At 53.7% G+C, this 19,058-nt stretch overlaps 1 protein-coding gene across 2 annotated transcripts in view; it reads right to left on the bottom strand.

The window, feature by feature from the left end:
• Nucleotides 1-4,570: 4,570 nt before the first annotated feature.
• CCDC12 (coiled-coil domain containing 12) overlaps nt 4,571-19,058 on the bottom strand; it is a 53,995-nt gene continuing 39,507 nt past the window's right edge. For both annotated transcript variants that reach the window (XM_025916178.2, XM_086698381.1), the window contains exons 3-7: nt 8,080-8,159; nt 6,430-6,491; nt 6,177-6,211; nt 5,026-5,102; nt 4,571-4,930 (exon numbers count right to left, since the gene is read on the bottom strand). In XM_025916178.2, the coding sequence (XP_025771963.1) occupies nt 4,848-4,930; nt 5,026-5,102; nt 6,177-6,211; nt 6,430-6,491; nt 8,080-8,159 (337 nt within the window). In that variant the 3' untranslated portion in view covers nt 4,571-4,847. The remainder of the gene's footprint in view (nt 4,931-5,025; nt 5,103-6,176; nt 6,212-6,429; nt 6,492-8,079; nt 8,160-19,058) is intronic.

Genomic DNA, 19,058 nt, shown 5'->3' with positions numbered 1-19,058 from the left:
TCATTTTTAGTTTTTTTTTTTTTTTTTAACATTTATTCATTTTTGAGAGAGAGACAGAGCATGAGCAGGGGAGGGGCAGAGAGAGTGGGACACCCAGAATCAGAAGCAGGCTCCAGGCTCTGAGATGTCAGCATAAAGCCCAACATGGGGCTCAAACTCACAGACCATGAAATCATGACCTGAGCTGAAGTTGGACGATTAACTGCCTGAGCTGCCCAGGCACCCCTATTTAATTTTTTAACAACAGCTTGAGATATAATATACACCTCATACAATTTGCCCACTGATAGTGTATAATTCAATGGCTGTTAGCGTATTTCCAGATGTGTGCAACCACCATAATCCACTGTAGAATATTTTCATTACCCCCAAAATCGATTTTTTTTTCATGAGGGTCTGCTGGTAATAGATGCTCTGGGCTTGCTTGTCTGAAACTATCTTGTACTTGTAAGATATTTTCTCTGGGTATAGAATTTTAAGTTGACAATTTCTTTTCGTCCAGTTAACAGATACCAGAAGGTATCTCCCCAGTTAACACTGGTTGTGGTTGAGACATCTGCTGTCTTGCTCATTAAAAGGGAATAAATCTTTTCTAATTTTAACATCATTTCTGCTCTTTTCATTCTGCCAACTTATTGCACTGTGTCTGGGTATGCAGTGGTTTTAAAATACATCCACAGATCCTTAGACCTCCCTTCCAGAGGTGGAACTAATTCCCCTTTGAGTGTGGTCTGGATGTAGTGACTTGCTCCTCACAATATAATGTGGCAGCACATCACTTCCAAGACCAGGTCATAAAAGGCTCTAAAGCTTCCACTTGCCTCTGTCTTGGCTCGCTCACTCTGGGGAGTGAGCTACACTCCCCAGTGCTACAGCACGCAAACACGCAGGCAAGCCTGCCAGAGAGATCCATGTGGCAAGGACTTGTGCACATGGCATGCTTCCATGAGCCTTCCTGGGAGTGGAAGCCATCACGAAAGCATACCCCCCAGCCTCGGCCAAACTTTTGGGTGGCTACAGCTCTGGGGGATGTCTTGACTGCAACCTTAAAGAGACCCCAAGCTGGAACTACCCAGGTGAGCTACTCCTGCATTCCAGACCCACAGAAACCATCCAGTAGTAAAGGTTTGTTTCAAGCCACTGGGTTTTGATTGTAATTTGTGTACAGTGATGGAGGATTGATCCAAGAAAACATTTTAAGTAAACTTGCCTACTGAGCTTTAACACACATACAAAAAGCATACAGATCATATGTGTGTGGTTCGATGAATAGTCATAAAGTGAATATACCTAATTAATCACCATCCACATCAAGAGATGGGACATCTCAGTGTTGGTTTCTTTTTTCTGCCCTGCTTGAGATTTGCTGGCCTTGCTGAATCCGTGGACTGGTGATTTTGAAAAGTTCACAGTCATTTAAAAAAAGTGTTTCCTCCACTCCATTTTTGTATTTTTTTCCTCTCCTGGGACTCCGATCACACATCATGTCGGCTCTTCCTACTCTGTCCTCCATCTCTCTTAGCTTCTTGTTTTAGGTTTTATCAATCTGTTTATCCTGCTACATTCTGGAAGACCTCTTCAGGCCTAGCTTCCTGTACATGAACCGCTTCTTTAGTTCTAATTCACAGATGCAGGGCTTTTAACTGCTACAATAATTTTTATTTCCAGAACATCACTTTGGTTTTTGGCAAATCAGTTCCTATTTTCAAGCCTGTCTTTTAATTCTTGCATCATTTTTAAACATTTAAATCATCTACCTGGTCATTCTAATGTATGAATCCTTTGCAAGTCTGATTCTACCACATCCCTGCCCATGTCCTTTGCTTCTTGTGCCTTGTTTCCTAGTAGATTTGGTGGGTGACCTTTTCCAGAAGCTGCTCACTTTTCCTGAACTTTATCAACAGGCGTTCGTTAAGGACTGCAATGAACCAAGGTTCATTCAGGTAGGATTTGCATTTCTATCAAGCATCTGAGACCACCACATTCTGGAGCCATTTATATTCTTGGCTGGAGGTTTCTCATGAGCAAACCCACACGAGGGCCAAGCTCAGTTCTCAAGGGAGACCTTTTTTCAGTTCAGTCAGCGGCAAGGTTCAGTTTTCCTTTGGGATGCCAAGACAGCAGATTTATTATTCGTTCACAGAGGGAGCTGCCCTTGGGCGCCCCAGCTTTCTGGAGGGCTCTCCTACCAGGCCCCTCATTATGCACAGGCATTGCGTTATCTTAGCCCCAGGCACTGAGGACCCCAAAAACCAAGACTGGTTTCACCTGGTTTGTTACATATCTTCAAGACAAAGGTCAGGCTTCAGCATTCTGCTGCTTCTCTTACCTACTTGCTTGAGTGTTCCTGACTTTCTTGCCAGATCAGTGATGCATTTAAAAAGTATTTGTTGTGGGGCGCCTGGGTGGCGCAGTCGGATAAGCGTCTGACTTCAGCCAGGTCACGATCTCGCGGTCTGTGAGTTCGAGCCCCCCGTCAGGCTCTGGGCTGATGGCTCGGAGCCTGGAGCCAGTTTCCGATTCTGTGTCTCCCTCTCTCTCTGCCCCTCCCCCGTTCATGCTCTGTCTCTCTCTGTCCCAAAAATAAATAAACGTTGAAAAAAAAAATTAAATTAAAAAAAAAATAAATAAATAAAAAGTATTTGTTGTAATGACTTATTTACCTAGTGTTTTTAGCTGTTTGCAAAGGGAGGATCACTTCAGGCAACTATTCTACTGTGATGCCAGAAACAGACGTGGTCAGCCATTCCTTCTTCAAGTACCTTCTGTCTCCAGGTTTCTTTTCTCCATCTCCTGCCCACTAAAGGCCATCGAGCAGTACGTCAAGGTTCTCAGCCCGCCCTCTCTCTCTTCTTTCTGCCACCTTTTAGAGCTTCAGCTTTCCCTTCCAATTTATCAATTCCTTCTTTGTTATTATTAGTTCCTCCAGTGAGTTGCTGAGCGTGTGTGTGTGTGTGTATGCGTGTGTGCGCGCTGCTTATTTTCATAAACATTGTTTCCAAGATTTCTAAACAGATCTTCCTCATGCCTAATCCCTGTTCCTGAGACATGGGGCTCAGTCCCTCTTTTATCTCTGTGGTAATAAAACAAACACTCATTTTAAAAGCCTGTTAGGATGTAACTGTTTCAGCTTCCTTGGGTGTAAATTCTTCCACATGTTGGGATGGTAGCCATTCTTCAGGGTGTTGGATTTTCTCACATATTTTGTAATGTGAGTCTAAGTGCCCATCGTGTGTGATGGTTTTTGTTCTCCTCTCTCTCTCTGCCTGGCAGTTTTCTATAGGCATAGAGAGCTGTAAATGCAGAAGGAAACTTCTCATCAGCACTCGGGGCTCTTGTTCTGTGGGGCTGGCCACACTCTAGTCCTGGTGGGAAGCTAGCCGCCAGTCACCACGTGTGAGTCTCACACTGTCACGGACGAGCACCCCACTTCCTACAGCAGTCCTGGGCCGGGGACACCTTCTTATCCTTTATTCCCAGGAAGGGAAGCCCAGCTCCAGACGCTGCTATGCAGAAGGAGTGTGGCTTTAGACCTGACACCTGTGGGCATGTCTAACCCCCACTGGTGTGGGAACCAGAGTGCTGGGTTGCCCACTGCTCAGCCAGCCACCTGCCACTTTAGCCCTATCATCCCTGCAAGTTTCTGCTCCCTTTCTGCACAAATTACCTTCCTTGGGTAGCTGTGTACTTTTAGCTGAAAGCATTTACTTTTTTGTATGAGCATGCTGGTCTCTGTGTGCACACACTCACTCCACCACTATGACCTGGGTCCTTGGCACTGTCTGCCAGAGCCAGGCCATGTGTTCCTCCGACTGAGCACAGAGGGGACGACACCCTGGAATGACACAGGGCGGGGGTGGGAGGCTCAAGGGGAAACCCTGAAGGAGACTCAAGAGTGTAATCATTCTGGTCATGAAATTCTAGCTGGCCACAGGTACTTGGACTCGGGAGTTGTGGCCAGCTAGTCACTCTGGAGAGTCAGCTCCAGAGAAGGCTCACGGTCCTAATGCCAGGACCCTGGGGACCCAGGGTCCATGACCACACTCAAAACCAAAGCTATGATACCCTAGTCTATATGAGCCACCATCCCCAATACAGGGGCCCTGTCCCAGAGAAGCCACAGTCTAGCTCCGACTGTGTTGTGGGGAGAAGGGCTGCTTGGGGTTGTGCAGGGTGAGAGAGAACAGCACCAGGGGCCTGGAATCTGGAGCGGCCCAGAATGGAGCCTTGCCAGGCACAGTGCACCCCCTCCACACCCCCAGCCTCTCTCACACTGTGAGGGAGTCCACAGAGGACCAGGGTGGGAGCCCCTCCACGCTGTCCCACAGACTGCTGTGAGGCCCAGGCCCGCGAGGCTTCTCTCAGACTCGGTCTCTGTCACCTGTGGGTTTTGACACGACTACCTTCTGGACTCAGAAGGTCAGGCCTGGGCCTTTTGCACCCCTCCAGCCTCAACATGCCCAGCCCAACACAGCACTTACTCATACTAAGCTTCACCTCTGCTTTGCCTTGGGGCCCAAACCCACAGCGCCCCAGGACTCAGAAAATATTGACAGGTTTCTGGCGCACATACAGGTCTGCTTGTTTCTATTTCTAGAGATAAAAGAAAGTTCAAAATACATACATATGTACAGACACAGCAAGCCCACAGGGTTGCTGTCAGCTTTGCCCCCGTCGGGGTGACGGGGACCACTTAGGAGACAAGGAGCTGACCTCACCCCACGGCGGGGGTTTCAGGCTGACGGGGCGGTTTGGCTCTGGAGGTAACAGCAAGCCCAGCCCCACCCTTGCCCGAGACCACCCACCCACAGGACAGGCCTGACAGGGGCAAGGGGACATGGCGTGCCTCAGTCAGAGTCACAGGCCTCTTGCTCGGTGGTGGCGTCCACTGCAGAGGCCAGGCTGTCCTCTTGGCCTTTCAGCCTCTCACCTGGATGAGGGACAGACAGAGGAGTGGGGAGGGGCCCTGTGCTTGGGCCACCACCCAGAGGGCAGGGATCCCGCCTCGCCAGGCCCTGCACTTACGGATCAGCTCGGCAATGGCCCTCTGGGTCCGTTTTTCTAGCTTCTCTAGTTTCTTGGCTACGTCTCTCTTGAGGTCCCTGGAGCAGGCAGGTGTGAGGAGGCCAAAGTTGAAGACTGGCTTGGTGTGGCCTTGGGACCCTCCCCTCCCAAAGCCCCTCTGGCATTAGGAATCACACTCAGCTGCCTGAGGAGACCACCGCGGGGAGGAGACCACCCCGGGGAGGAGGCCAGGAAGCTCCTCTCTCCCTTTCTGCACCCTCCAAAACCCAGCAGCAGTCACCCTTCCATGTCCCGCTGAGGCAGCGACTGATGGCGCAGACCCACCAAACACGGGACCGAGTCAAGGTGTGCAAGGGTGGGTGGTATCTCAGGGTCCCTCTCAGCCTGGTCCCCTCGGTCACCATCAGGGAGTGACCTGCCCTAGCCCACTGTGGGTCCTGCTCCTCCTCTAGCCGTGTGCTCACCCTCACCACCAGGAGCTTCCAGAAGTGCACACACAGCCTATTCTCCCTGCCCAGGGATTCGGAGGACACATGCCCTGTGCTTCTGTTTCGACAAATGAGAACACCTTCAGTGGTGCTGTACTTGTCACAGAATCGCTGGTGAGGGATGTGGCCTGCACCTCTGGCCCAAGGTCAAGTAGAACACAAGCCCCAGGCCACATGGCCCCTCTCTCCCCCACTCTGTATCAGCCTGGTCACAGGGGCATCGGAAAAGGATGAGCAGCCCCATTTCACAGAAGAGGAAACTGAGGACAAAGCAGAACAGGCCAGTGGCAGCAGAACTGGGACAGCAATCTATACCTGCCCTCCCCATCCTCTCGCCTCCATCCTGTGGCTCCTTGAGGGCCAAGGCCGGGCTTGCTCAAATGGAGCTCTCTGAGGTGGCCGGACCCCCACCCTTGCAACAGGGACTTCTTCAAGGGACTGCTGCTCCTCACCCTCCTAGAGCCCCTCCCCCGCCCTCCAGGTGTCACCCCCATGGCCACCCTCTCATTCTCCACTTCTGTCCAGTCAGCACGTCCTTTGGACAGCAAGTGCCCACACTGTCCGTCTCCCTGCTGTGAGGTGGGAGAGGCCCAGCCTGAGGGCCGCGTCTGGCACCCAGAGCGGCCGGTGGGTCCGCGCGAGTCCTGCAGCGGCAGCACTCACCAGTCAGGCTTCCGGGGCGCGAGGTTGGCCAGGTCCTGGGGAGGAAGAGACACGTGTCAGGACCGGAGGGCCCCCGCTCCAGGGCACGTGGGCAGACAGGGGACTGAGGCAGAAAGTGGGAGAAAGGAAGGGAGAAAGGAGGGGTGTGGGAAAAGGGGGTGGAGGGAATGTAGAAGTGGAGAGGAGGAAGAGGGAAGTAGGAGGGAGGAGAGCCGTGGGGGAGGAGAAAAGGGCCCACGACGGGGCCACTCACCACTTCCTCGATGACGGGCTCTGGCTTGGCGGCCTCCAGCTGCTCCTTCACCTTCTCTTCCACTAGAGGGTGCAAGACAACAACACAGGCCTTCGGAAAGGGGCCGCCACTCTCCCTGAGGCCCACGAGGCACACCCGGCACCCCGCACAGGAGAGGGGGAGGATGCGGAACGGGCTCCCCCCCCGAGACCCTGGGCTCTCTCGCCCCCACCTCTCCCGGGGCACCCAACCTCCAGAGGCGAAGACTCTGCAAAGGCAGCCGTGGAGGCAGGCCTGGGTTTCCCCGGATGACAGCCAACCTGGGGCGAAGGAGGGCCGGCAGGAGGCAGACGGCTAGAGTAGACAGAGCCCAGACCTCCAGCAGGGAAGCATGGCCAGTATTCTCGGCCCTTCTCCCCAGCTGGGAAATGAGAGAGCTGCCTTGGTATATCCACAGGATGGTTCTGCGAAGAGCTGTGAGGACTGGCTTTCCCACAATCTCCAGGGGCTCCTGGGCTCTGAGAACATCCTCTGGGCCCTGGACTAGCTGGGGCACAGGTGGCTTTTCTTCCCATCCCACTTGGATATGTGCTCGCAAGGATACGTGCTCCCCACCTTGGGGAGCCCTGACCTCACGCACCTCCCAGCTATGCCCAGCGGCTGACGGCACCCTAACCCTGGGTGGGGAGAGCAGGAGGGCCTGCCTAGACCCAGGCGCACTAACAAGTCTGGGCTCCGGGCGCTTCCTCCAACCACCCCCACCGCCACCCCCCCCACCACCACTCCCCATCACTGTGGCCACATGTTGCCTCACCTGCCTCCAGCCACAGATGCTGAAGCCGCGGGACGGGACCACTCCCCGCCCCTCTCCCTGGTCCCGCCTACTGCCCCCACCATGGGGGCCCAAACCACGAAGCGAACCACCTAAGAAGCACACGAATCTTGAAGTGAACAACTGGGGAAGTAGACGAGGGTGGGGCGGGGGTGGCTGAATGGGCAACAATTTGCTGTCTTCAAGATAAATGTACTTATTCATTTCTAATTTGTATAATTAGAAACCGGTAACAGAAACGAAGGATAAAAACAGGGCCAGGGGTCTACGTGGTAAGTGTTCTGCATCTCCAGTGTGGAGCATCTCCAGAAGCTCCCGGCTGCTGTGCTGCTCCCCACGCCACGAGACCGGGCAGCCCCACGGCCAGGCCGCTCACACAGGGACACCTGCCGTCAGGGACACCTTCTCCATCCTCTGCGCTCTGGCACTGCCACGCCTCGCAGCCGGCGGGCACCTGCCCGCCCGCTGCTCTCTGAGCACCTGAGTGGTCAGCTCTTCTCCAGGGTCTCTCACTCTGACCCCCAAGTCCCCCCAGGATCCATCCCCACCTATGCCCCTGCCCCTGTTGCCCCTTCCACGTCTCAGCCCAGAGAGGTCCTTTAGGGGAATGGGGCCTCTTCTCTCGCAGGTCCCCGGAAGGCCCTCCAGCCGTGCCCTGACCACCTCTCTGCTGTCACTCAGCACTGACCACTTCTGGATGGCTGTGAGACATTGCCAGGGGTCCTGGAGGCCCAACTTCCAGGCCTGGCACTGCCAGTTACCCTCCAAGAGAGGACGACACCTAACAACGTGGAGGCGGCTGACGGCGCCTCGGAGGTGGAAAGCTGCGGCCCACCTACCGGCGACTGGCTTGGCCTGGGGCACCCTCCTCCTCTTCAGGTCCTCGTCCTCTGGCACGTAGTTCCGCAGCCTGAGTTCCCTACGAGAGGAGATGACAAGCAGAGATGGAGCGAAGCATGTGGCAGTCTCATTCACCTCGTACACCTGGAGGTCGGACTGTGAGGAAGCCACACGAGCCGGTGACTTCTAGACTTTCTTCCGGTCTCTCTGGAGACGGCCTGGTGAAGAGGGAGAGCACGGGAACAGAAGGACCATAGGGACGGGCCCCCTCTCCATGCAGCCCCGTCATCTGCCGGGGAGCAGCTGGGCGGGTCACTCCGCCAAGGCCCCGCCCGCACCATAGGTTCTCGCCCAGAGCTGGGGCCAGGGATGCCCGGGAGCATTCTCTGGCTGTCTCTCCTGGATGAGCTCCATCTGACAGCTGGGAGAACTGAGGGTCAGAGAGACTGGAGCATTTTCATAAGGTCTCACAGCAGTGGCTGCAGCGTCTGACCCGGAGTCAGGGCCGGAGCTCCCGGGCTGAGTTTCTCCTACAGGACAAAGCCGGTGGTCACCCACTGTTTCTCCAAGCCTGGCTTCCTTCTTAGAGCCTTTGTGGCCTGGAGCCGCTGGCACAGACCTCAGCTCCTGGTGGCAAGGGTGTGTGCGTGCGAGGAGTAGCCGGCAAGGGTGAAGGACAGGCACGACAGCATGCAAGGCTGGGACAGCCGGAAGAACTGCATGGCCCCGCGGCCACAAGAGGGCTTTAAAACGCTACTGGGCAGACCCCAAGACCTCCGTGAAGGGAGGGGAGCTGTGAGGGACCAGGATCACACACTGGGCCCGGCCAGCAACAGCGCTGTTACTTTCCTCTCACGTCAGTCCCCTTGGGCAGGGGTGGCCTCCACGCCAGGCGTGTGCTGGGGTCTCCCTGGCTCAGCAGCTCATCAATCCCGACCCCCACACAGGGAAGCTTGATCACAGGAGAAACGGCCCCAGGCTCCCTCCACGGGCTGGCAAAGTGACACTTTGCATGTGGGGGCTGCTGCTTCATAAAGGCAAGACAGACTGTGGGACAGACCATTTCCAGTCTAGGGAAGCAGAACAGCCCCCTGACATGCCAACCAGGTGAGCCTGGGAGGTGGGTCCTCCTTCACTACGTCTTCTGAGCCCCTCAACGGCTGCTGGCCCCTCAGAAGTCCAGGGATGGTTTTCCCAGCAGGAGGGCTCCCACAGTCCGTCACCTAACAAACCCTCTGTGCCGGACAAAACCGCTGCTGAGGTCCCCTGTGCAGGCAAGCTGTTCTACAGATGAGGCAGCAGGTGTCTGTGGCCACACACCCAGCAAGTGGCAGAGGTCTGAATCTGGGAACTTTCTGTTGCCAACCAGTCCCTATCACCAGCTCTGGCAGCCCCCTTCTCTGCCAGGGCCCCATGCCCAGAGTCCACGGCGCTAAGAGCAGGACACCCACCCTGTCCTCTACCCTCTAGCTCCTCCTTCAGGCCTGCTGGTAAATGACACGGAAGCCCCAGCAGAGAAAGTGGGGCATGATTCGGTATACTGACTTTCGTTCACAACAAGGTAGTGAGAAAAGCAGAAGAGAAACTGGGTGTGGGAAGAAAACTGCATGGACTAGTGAGAAAAAAAAAAAAACAACTATCGCTCTCAGAAACCAGCTTCAGGGTTTTTGTGAGAAATCAGCAGGAGAGGGGAGTCTGCTAGGAACTGGACCCAGAGCTCGAAGCCCCAGGAACAAGTACCCGCGCCCCAGCCGCCTTGCTGCCCAGGCTTCGTAAGATGCTGGAACAGGGAAGACACAGCAGGGACAGGGAGAGGGCAGCACAATAGGAAAGAGCAGCACTGGCGGGGGCGGGGGCGGGTGGGGGGGGCGGGGGGGAGGAGGCTGGCCACACAGCAGCCCCATCCCCCACAGCAGTGCTACCGCCCAGCGTCCCCTGCTCTCCCTGGGAGCTGAGCACCAGTCCAGCAGTCGAGAACACCTGTGTCCCAGTCACTGTGGGACCATCCCATTCTCGGCCTCAGCTTCCACATCATTAAACAAGAAGGGTATGTCCAGCTCCGTCAAGCTACATCCAAGCCCTCTCTGATTCACTCTGTGAGAGCTCATGAAGAGATAGCCTCTAATGAATGCCCAGTTACCTGCCCTGCCCTCGGCCCCCACCCCTGAAGGGCAGGAGTCTCTGTGACAGGTCATGGGGGCACTGGGTTCTGCTCCAGGGCCTGGCTTTTCCAACACAGAGCCGAGGTTTAACCCCCTGCTTCTGAAAATGGCTGAAAACACCTGACAAGAGACATACTTTTATTTATTTATTTATTTATTTGTTTGTTTATTTATTTATTTTTACCGTTTATTCACTTTTGAGAGAGAGAGACAGAGCGTGAGCAGAAGAGGGGCAGAGAGAGGGGGAGACACAAGAATCCGAAGCAGGCTCCAGGCTCTGAGCTGTCAGCACAGAGTCCGATGCGGAGCTCGAACTCACAAACCGTGAGATCATGACCTGAGCTGAAGTCGGACGCTTAACCGACTGAGCCACCCAGGAGACCCGAGACATATTTTTAAAAATCTGTTAGCCTTGGACAAGCCCCAAGGCAACCAGGATCTGAGGGACTGCAATCATAGGAAGGGCAAGTGTGACAGGTGAGCCTGACACTGGGCACCTCATCTCCCCTAAAGCATCTGTCTATTTACGAGCAGAGGCTGCACAGCTGAGACCCCAAGGAGAGCTCCCTGCAATCTCATGTGGCCGAAGAGATAAAAGTTTCCATCAGTGCAGGAAGGAAGCCTCTTCCCCAGTCCTGAGAGGGTGGGTCAGGGCACCCCTAGTCTAACTGCCTGCCCGAAGCTCGAATACATCTTCCCTGGAGGAAAATAACTCATTCAGAACCCCAGATTATCTCTAAGATTTTTCCTACACAACATCCAGGATTCAACCAAAGCCATGAGAAAAGAAAAGAATAATAAAGGTGACAGAAATACACTCACAGGAGATCCAGATATTAAAACGATTAGAAATGAAATATAGGGGCACCTGGGTGGCTCAGTTGGTAAAATATCTGACCTTGGCTCAGGTCATCATCTCACAGTTTGTGGGTTCAAGCCCCGCATAGGGCTTTCTGCTCTAAGCACAAAGCCTGCTTCAGATCCTGTCTGTCTTTCTGTCTCTCTCTCTCTGCTCCTCCCCTGCGCTCGTTCTCACTCTCTCACTCAAAAAAATAAACGTTTAGGGGCGCCTGGGTGGCTCAGTCGGTTAAGTGTGCGGCTTCAGCTCAGGTCATGATCTCGTGGTTTGTGAGTTAGAGCCCTGCATCGGGCTCTGTGCTGACAGCTCGGAGCCTGGAGCCTGTTTTGGATTCTGTGTCTCCCTCTTTCTCTGCCCCTCCCCCGCTCATGCTGTGTCTCGGACTCTCTCAAAAATAAATAAACATTAGGAAAAAAAAATCTAAAAATAAATAAATGTTTTTTAAAAAGAAATGAAATATAAAATAACTGAAATTTGGGGGTGCCTGGGTGGCTTACTCGGTTAAGTGACTGACTTTAGCTCAGGTCATGATCTTGTAGTTTGTGAGTTGAGCCCCACATCAGGCTCACTACTGTCAGTGCAGAACCTGCTTCGGACCCTCTCTCCCCCTCTCTGCCGTTCCCCTGCTCGTGCTTGCTCTCTTTCTCAAAAATAAATAAACATTAAAATAAAATAAAAATAAAAATAAAATAACATAGCACATTTTTTAAAGTTCAGGAAGATATACCACAAGGTGGAGAATTTCAGCAGAGTATCTGAAACTGTAAAACTTAATGAAATGGAAATTCTGCAACTGAAAATCAACCAAAGTTAAGAACTCAATAAATGGAGTTAACAGCAGTTTAAAACAGCTAGAGAAAGGGTTCGTGAACCACCAATAAGTCAGAAAATACCCAGACTGAGGCACAGAGGGAAAAAAGTTGGAAAACAGAGAAAAGAACATAAGAAACCTATGGGACATAGCAAGAAGATCTAACATACATATAACAACAGTCCCAGAAGCAATGTTTAAAGAGATAATAGCGGGGGGCACCAGAGCAGCTCAGTCAGTTAAGTGCGAACTCTTGATTTCGGCTCAGGGCACAATCTCACAGTCCGTGAGTTCAAGCTCTGCATCAGGCTCCATGCTGACAGCGCAGAGCCTGCTTGGGATTCTCTCTCTCTTTCCCTCTCTCTCTGCCCCTCCCCTGGTCGTGCCTGTACACTTTCTCTCTCTAAAAATAAATAAAACATTAAGAAAAGAGAGAGATAATAACTGAAGATTTTACATAATAAGTGGAAAACATCAAGCCATACAATATACACAGATTAAAGAAACACTATGAACCCCAAAGAAGAGCACACCTGGGCAAATCATTATCAAACTCCTAAACACCAAAGACAAAGAGAAAATTCTTAAATTCAACAGACACCTGATCTTCAAAGGAGAAATAAAACGGACAGCTGATTTCTCGACAGAAACAATGGAAACCGACAATGGGGTGATATGGCCAGAGAAAGAAAAGTTGGCAAAACTGGTTGTCAGGGAATCTGTTCTTTACTAAAAGGAGTGCTTTTGACAGAAGGGAAATGACCTCAGATGAGAGCAATCAAACTGCAGGTAGGAATTAAACGCCTCAGAAAGAGTAACTATGTGGGGAAATCTAAGTGAATATTGACTGCACAAAAGAGTAAAGATGACTTGTGGGATTGAAAGTGCAGCAGCAATAGCACTAGAGACGGGAAGAACCATCCATGGTGTGAGAATGTTCTGCAGTCCTGGCGTCGCATGGGAAACGGCACAGTGTTACTTTATGTTGGACTTCGGTAAGTTCAGGATGTATGTTGTATCCCTACGGAAACCCCTAACGGGAAAAGGAGTATATAATTAAAGAGTTACATTAACAGGAAATGGAATGATTAAAAACAAAACAAAAATCCAAAAAACCAAAATTGAGATAAAAAAGGAAAGCTGAGAAACAACAGGTTCACACACAAAACGGGCCCAGGCCGCCATCCTGGGGGCTCCCCACGGCGGCATCTGGCGGTATCCGGAGCTGCCACAGCTCTGGGAGGCTGGGAGATGGGACTACACCACGCCAGCCGGGCCCCTCGGAAGCTGCCACAGTCACTAGGCAGACAGTGGCATCTGGAGCTCACTCTTCCAGAGGCCACTGGAGCCACGCACAGGTTCTGCTACCCTGGTCTTAGAATGTGGAGGCTGCGGCGGGAGGAGGTGCTGGAGCCTGAGGCTCCTAACAGGGTGACCTGGGTCCAAATCCCAGCTTTGATGCTTCCGAGACAAGGATGGGAAGGGTCATGCTCTCACTGGCTTCCACATGGAAATCAAAGACATCTTGATTTCATGAGGCTGTGTAAGGGATTCAAGCTGTGGACATCGATACTGAACAGAGTAGTGCCCTGCAGCACAGAGTCAAATCTCCCAGGAGTGCCTTGTTCTCACTCCACAATGCTGCCCCAGAAGCCCCGCCCCATACCCCAAGGGCTCCACCTGCCAGGGTGGGAATATGGCAGACTGTCCCAAGATGGGACAGTTAGCCCTCCAAAGCCCAGAGAGTTACCCTCGAGTGCAGCTGGGAACAGCAACCCAGCAGACACATACGTGGCCTAGTAAGGCTTCTCAAAATACCCCCATGAGCTAGGGTGCCTGAGCAGATAAAGTGGTCCTTGTGTGGCCCACCGGGTGGCAGAGATGTGCCTATTCCTGCACACCACACACCGAGTGGCAGGACGGGCCAGGACATACCATCAGCAGTTGAGGGCTTGCCAAAGAACAGAAAACTACTCTCTCCCTGCCTGCCTCCTCAGTGTGTCTGGTCTCCACGAGCCCGGCCTCGGTCACGAGTGAGTCCCGGAAGCGGGGCCAGCCAGGAGCCTGGCTTCTCTTCTCTTACTTATCTCTGCAGCCCTCTCTGCTCAGAACCGGGTGTGGAATGGACCTGGACTGGACTGAAATCTGCGGATAGGGCTTAGAAGACAGGCTCTGAGGCAAGGCCTAAGCAATAGGCCATAGGCAGGGTGGGCTGGCCCCAGCCCCAGCCCCGGCCCCAGCCCCGGAGGAGCCACAGGCAGAGGCGTGGGAGACGGCCAGGCCAGAGGAGTGCCCAGAACTTTTCCCCAGCCATCTCCGGGCCTGAGGCTACAAAACACACGAGTCCTGAGCTAGGGGCTACAGAGGACACAGACTTGAGCGCCCCTTCCCCGAGCTAACCCTCTCCTGGTGGGGAGAGAGCGCTTCACGCAGACCCTGGCCACATGCCCTCTGGCCTGTATCAACAACAGAATGCCACAGGACCAGAGGGACAATGAAGATGCTCTCTGTGACTTTTGTGGGATGAACGCCATGATGTGCTACTGCTAGACTAACCAGAGCAAGGTGAGGAAGAGCAGCGTGCTGTCACATGTGTAAAAACAAGTGTGCTGTTTGGCGGGGGGGTGGGGTTGGACATAACAGCATATTTTCCTATCTGTGTACCGCCTACCTCTGGAAGATGCCAAGAAGCTGGCCCTAAAAAGGTGGTCTTAGGGGCACCTGGCTGGCTCAGCTGGTAGAGCACATGACTCTTGATCTCAGGCTTGTGAGTTCAAGCCCCACACGGGGGCAAGGAGCCTACTGAGGGGAGGGGGGAGGTTGTCTTATCAGCAAGAGTTGGGAGTGAATGAAGAATTTTTTCCCCGTGTGCCTTTTAATACCTTTGAATTAGGAGCCACGAATCCCTTACATAACTAAAATTAAATGTGTAAATATACACCCAAATAACTACAGACGTCAGATCCATCACTGCATAACCACTGAAAACGTTGTCTGTGAAAGACTGCCCTTAACACGCAACCGAACAATTAACAGAAAGACAAAAACAACCAAACGCTGACAGTGATTATCTAAGCGATTTTTTTTACTTGCTTCTCTGATTTTCTGTAGTTTCTAGAGTTGCTAATGTAGTTAATATTCTGTCTGCACAGAAACAGCCAACCAATTAGAAGAAAACAAAAAAAGAGGCAGCAGGCAGAGGGGACACAGTGAGGCTGACCCCCAGGAGCAGGGACTGTGGTGGGCTCAGCACCCGGCAGCCATCAGCGCCTCTGGCCAAAGAGAAGCAGAGGCCAAGACGCGCTCCGGAGGCTTTTGGCCCTGGAGTCTACGGACAGGAGGACAACACAGTGAGCCCAGTGCCTTCTAGGACTCCACCCTTTGCAACCACGTGTCCTGGGCCACCCACAGGCCCCTCCATGGAGGCAACTGGCATCTGAGTTTAGCCTGTGGTCTGTCCCATGGGGAGGACAGACACAGAGGCCACCTGGGAACCTCTACTTTCACCCTCTCTGATCCAGGGTCCCCAGTGTCCCCTAAACAAGACTAAGCCTCTTAGCACAGTCCTGGCCTCATTCCTCATTGGTCCCTACAGCCTGTTTTCCAATCAAATGTCCCCTGGGTCACTGCCAGCCCTGTCTCCTACACACTCTGAAGCCCCTTAGGCTTCAAGAGCTAGCTCAACAAGATGGCACTCTGGGCAGCCCAAATGTCCCCACTCACCCCAAGACAGCTGACCGCTCCTCTCCTGTGCTCCCTCTTTGCCCTACATGCCCCTACCCTCTACTCAGCAGCCCTCACACCCCACTGCACATGGCCCCTTTGTGGCTGTCCTGCACACCCTGCCTTACAAGTGCCTAGGGACTGAGCTCCAGCACTAAGCTCCCAGCATGCGCTTGCCCCCGGCTTGATGGAAAAATTCAGAGAGGGCACTGATGGGTGGCCAGGGGCCCTGTGGACCTTTTAATGCTTGGGAAGACAATATAGGAAGTAAAGGATTTGTGCCCAGGAGATTCAAAAAAGGCAGGAATGTGTTCTGGTCAAGGCAGCCAACTCCTAAGTGACTTCCATTGTCTCCGTGGCAAAGCAACAGTGATGCCCAGGTCCACATTCTATGGAGCCTCCTTAAATTGGGGGAAATGTACCCTTTCCCATCTCCTCTCTTCCGCCTTCTCCCCAGGCATCTGAGGAGACCTATCAAGTGCCCGAGCAGGTTTGGTGACCGCTGAGACGTCTTCCTCAAGACCAGCTGCAGGGCCCCCAGGCGTGGGCTGGCTGGGAGAGCCCGGGGAGAGGACACAGAGGTGCCTTTTCACACCTTCCATGTGTGCCATTCAGGGGAAGGGAGGAGAAAGCTGGCATTCTCTGTAAAGTGGGAAACTCTACCCAGGAGTAGAGTTCTAGAATGTCCAAGTGAAAGGAAATTTCCAGATGATGTGGTCCAAACCACTCCCTGGTGAACGGGCATCAGAGAAAGCCCACTGCTCATGGAGGTTTCCTAGCCCTGGCCCACTTCACCCCCCTTCATCCATGCTACCAGCCTTACCCTCTGGGACACGAGCCTCTCTTCTCACCTCGCACGCAGCCCCTGTCCTGCACCCCTGGAGAGAGGCCGGAATGGGGCAGTCCCACGTGGCCTGCTGAGAACACAGCCCACCCCACCCGGCTACCTTGGTCCCTCCTGGACCAGAAAGAGGGCTGTCTCGAAGCTCTCCCCCCAGCCACTGACCACAGGGAAGGCCAAGCCCAGGAGGGACCTGCGAGACCCTGGAGGCCAGCACTGGCTGAAGACAGCAGCTCTGACCGCAGAGGCACACAGTGTGCACATCCGGGGTACAGAGACGCAGGGCTCTTCCAGGGACACACACACCCCAACAACCTTCTGGGTGCCTTAGGCTCTGCACACGGACGACACTCACCTCCGTGTCCCCAATACAAACAAGGCCTCGTTTCTTGCTACCAGTGGCCAGACCCTGGAGACCCATGAAAACAAGGTGACAGGAGACCATCTCAATTGGTGTGCACAAGGGCTCCAGAGGCTGGGGGTCACTTCCCTCAAGACTGATGAAAGCGTTCAAACCTCATGACCTGATAAGCCTGCTCTGGGGAACTTACTCCGTAGAAATAGCAACAAAACAGGGACAAACAAAACACAATGTTCCACACAGAAATGTTTCTGGTAGCACAATCTGTAGCAGCCCTGGGCAGACACTTGTGGCTCTCTTCTGGCAGAGTCCCCCAGAGGATGAGCACCCTTCCAGATGCCGGCCAGGACTGGGGGTGAGGGTGGGTGGGAATGTCCAGCTCGGGACAGTGCAGTCACAACACCTAGAAACTTCACTATAGGTAAAGTGCAAGATCAGCGTGGAAACTGTTGGGCTACGGTGATGTTTTTGTTTGGCGGCTGCTGAACAGTTTAACCCAGGACACTTGGATACTTGATGGTTGGCTTAATAGCAAATGAAACTTTTAAAGAGCCCAGCGGCTTCCCCACTCATGGGCAGAAGACATAGGACTCCAGCTGTCCTCCCAAAGGATGACTCTGGCCACACCATGGGGACAGACTACAGATAGGGGACAAAGCTCCCTCCCCTTCCATCCGGCCAGCTCCACCTCCACGCTGCCAACCACCCCAGGCCTCCTGTCCTACGACAGGCAGAGAGGATGTGGCACAAGAACCGACCACGTGCTGGACGGGGCCACATCACGTGGACAAAGCCTCTCAAGTGACCCCTCAGAGAGCTTCAGGGAAAGCAGTGGGAGCTCCCGCATCCGCTGGTCCTGCCCCGGCCCCAAGGCCCAGGCGACAGGCAGAGAACGGGATAATGCTTGCTTCTCAACAGGAATGCCCTCCACATGCTGCCCTCAGGGCTGCCCTTCAACCTAAGGTGGTTACTGACACGTTCCAGACATGGAAATCAGTCCAGAGAGGCTCATGGATGCGTTTGAGGCATCGGAGTGAGGGAAAAGTCAGAGCCAGAATCCAAACCCAGGTCTCTGGCCTTCAGGCAGACCCCAGTCCCCCTCACTGAGCTCCTCAGGGACCCGCAATCATGCGGAAAAGTAAAGGCTTCCTGACCCCACGCCTGGGAGTCCTGCCCAGGGCTGCAGTCCCACTTGCAGTGCAAGTGCTCTGAGCCCTTGGTGTTCCTTAAGGGGAAAACGCATGCTAGGCACCCCCCACCCTCCCGCTCCAGGGGTGCAGCCCACAGCGCCATTCTTGAAACCCCTCTTCCCTCTCCAAAGCCCATCCCCTCAGCTCTCCGAGCTACCGGGACCCCCACTCAGCTCCTAAAATCACAGTGGGTCACAGGTGTTAGCGGCACAAAGGGCTTTAGAAATACACAACAGAAAGGCAGCCACGCCTTTGCCTTAAAAACAGGGAGGCCACGGGGCACCAGAGCCGCTAGGGATGGGACCCACATGGGAGCCCCACCGAGACAGACTGACAGCTATGTTCACCCAACTGTGTCGGCCCCAAGGCCCACCAAGAGCACCAGATGCCCAGCCCCTGATGGTTCAGAAGAGCCAGCAGCTGTTCAAGGCAATGCCCAGGGCCAAGGGTCAGGTCCCTGCCCGGCTCGAGCTGCCGGCACAGCAGGGTCATGTGGCCTGCACCCGCTCCCACCCGAGCCTCTGCAGAGCCCAGACCACGTTCTCTGGATTTCCAGGTTGGGCTTTGTACCCACCCCACCTGAAAACGCACAGCTGACGGGGACGTGAAGCACCAGAAATGGCTGAGGTACCAGAAATCAAGAACTGAAAAATAAATTATGAGTAGTACTCTCAAAGAAATATTAAGCAGCCATTGAGAATCTTGTAGAAGAGTATTTATCAATAGATGGTCGGGCTACAGTACGTGAAAACGGTAACAGCAGGATATGCACAGATACATGGTGGTCTGTATTTTCTAAGTTTTCCACAACTGAAAGAAATATATAATTTAAGTACTTTGTGTCAATTTAAATTTTAAAAGAGGAGGAGGGTAAAGGCTTTGGCAGCTGAGCTGAACCCCAAAGGGCCCACAAGACGAGGCCAGACACTGGCTACACTGGCTGTCTGGGGCCAGACAGGACTGGGGAGAAGGAGCCTGCACAGCCCCTCGCCCCTCATCCTCCTGGGGCCCAACCCGTCGCACAGGCCACA

This window comes from Puma concolor, chromosome A2 (genome assembly GCF_028749965.1).
Source record: "Puma concolor isolate L17-30 chromosome A2, mPumCon1.1.hap2, whole genome shotgun sequence".
NCBI classification, from domain to species: Eukaryota; Metazoa; Chordata; class Mammalia; order Carnivora; family Felidae; genus Puma; species Puma concolor.
This window is presented reverse-complemented; position numbering and strand designations above follow the sequence as displayed.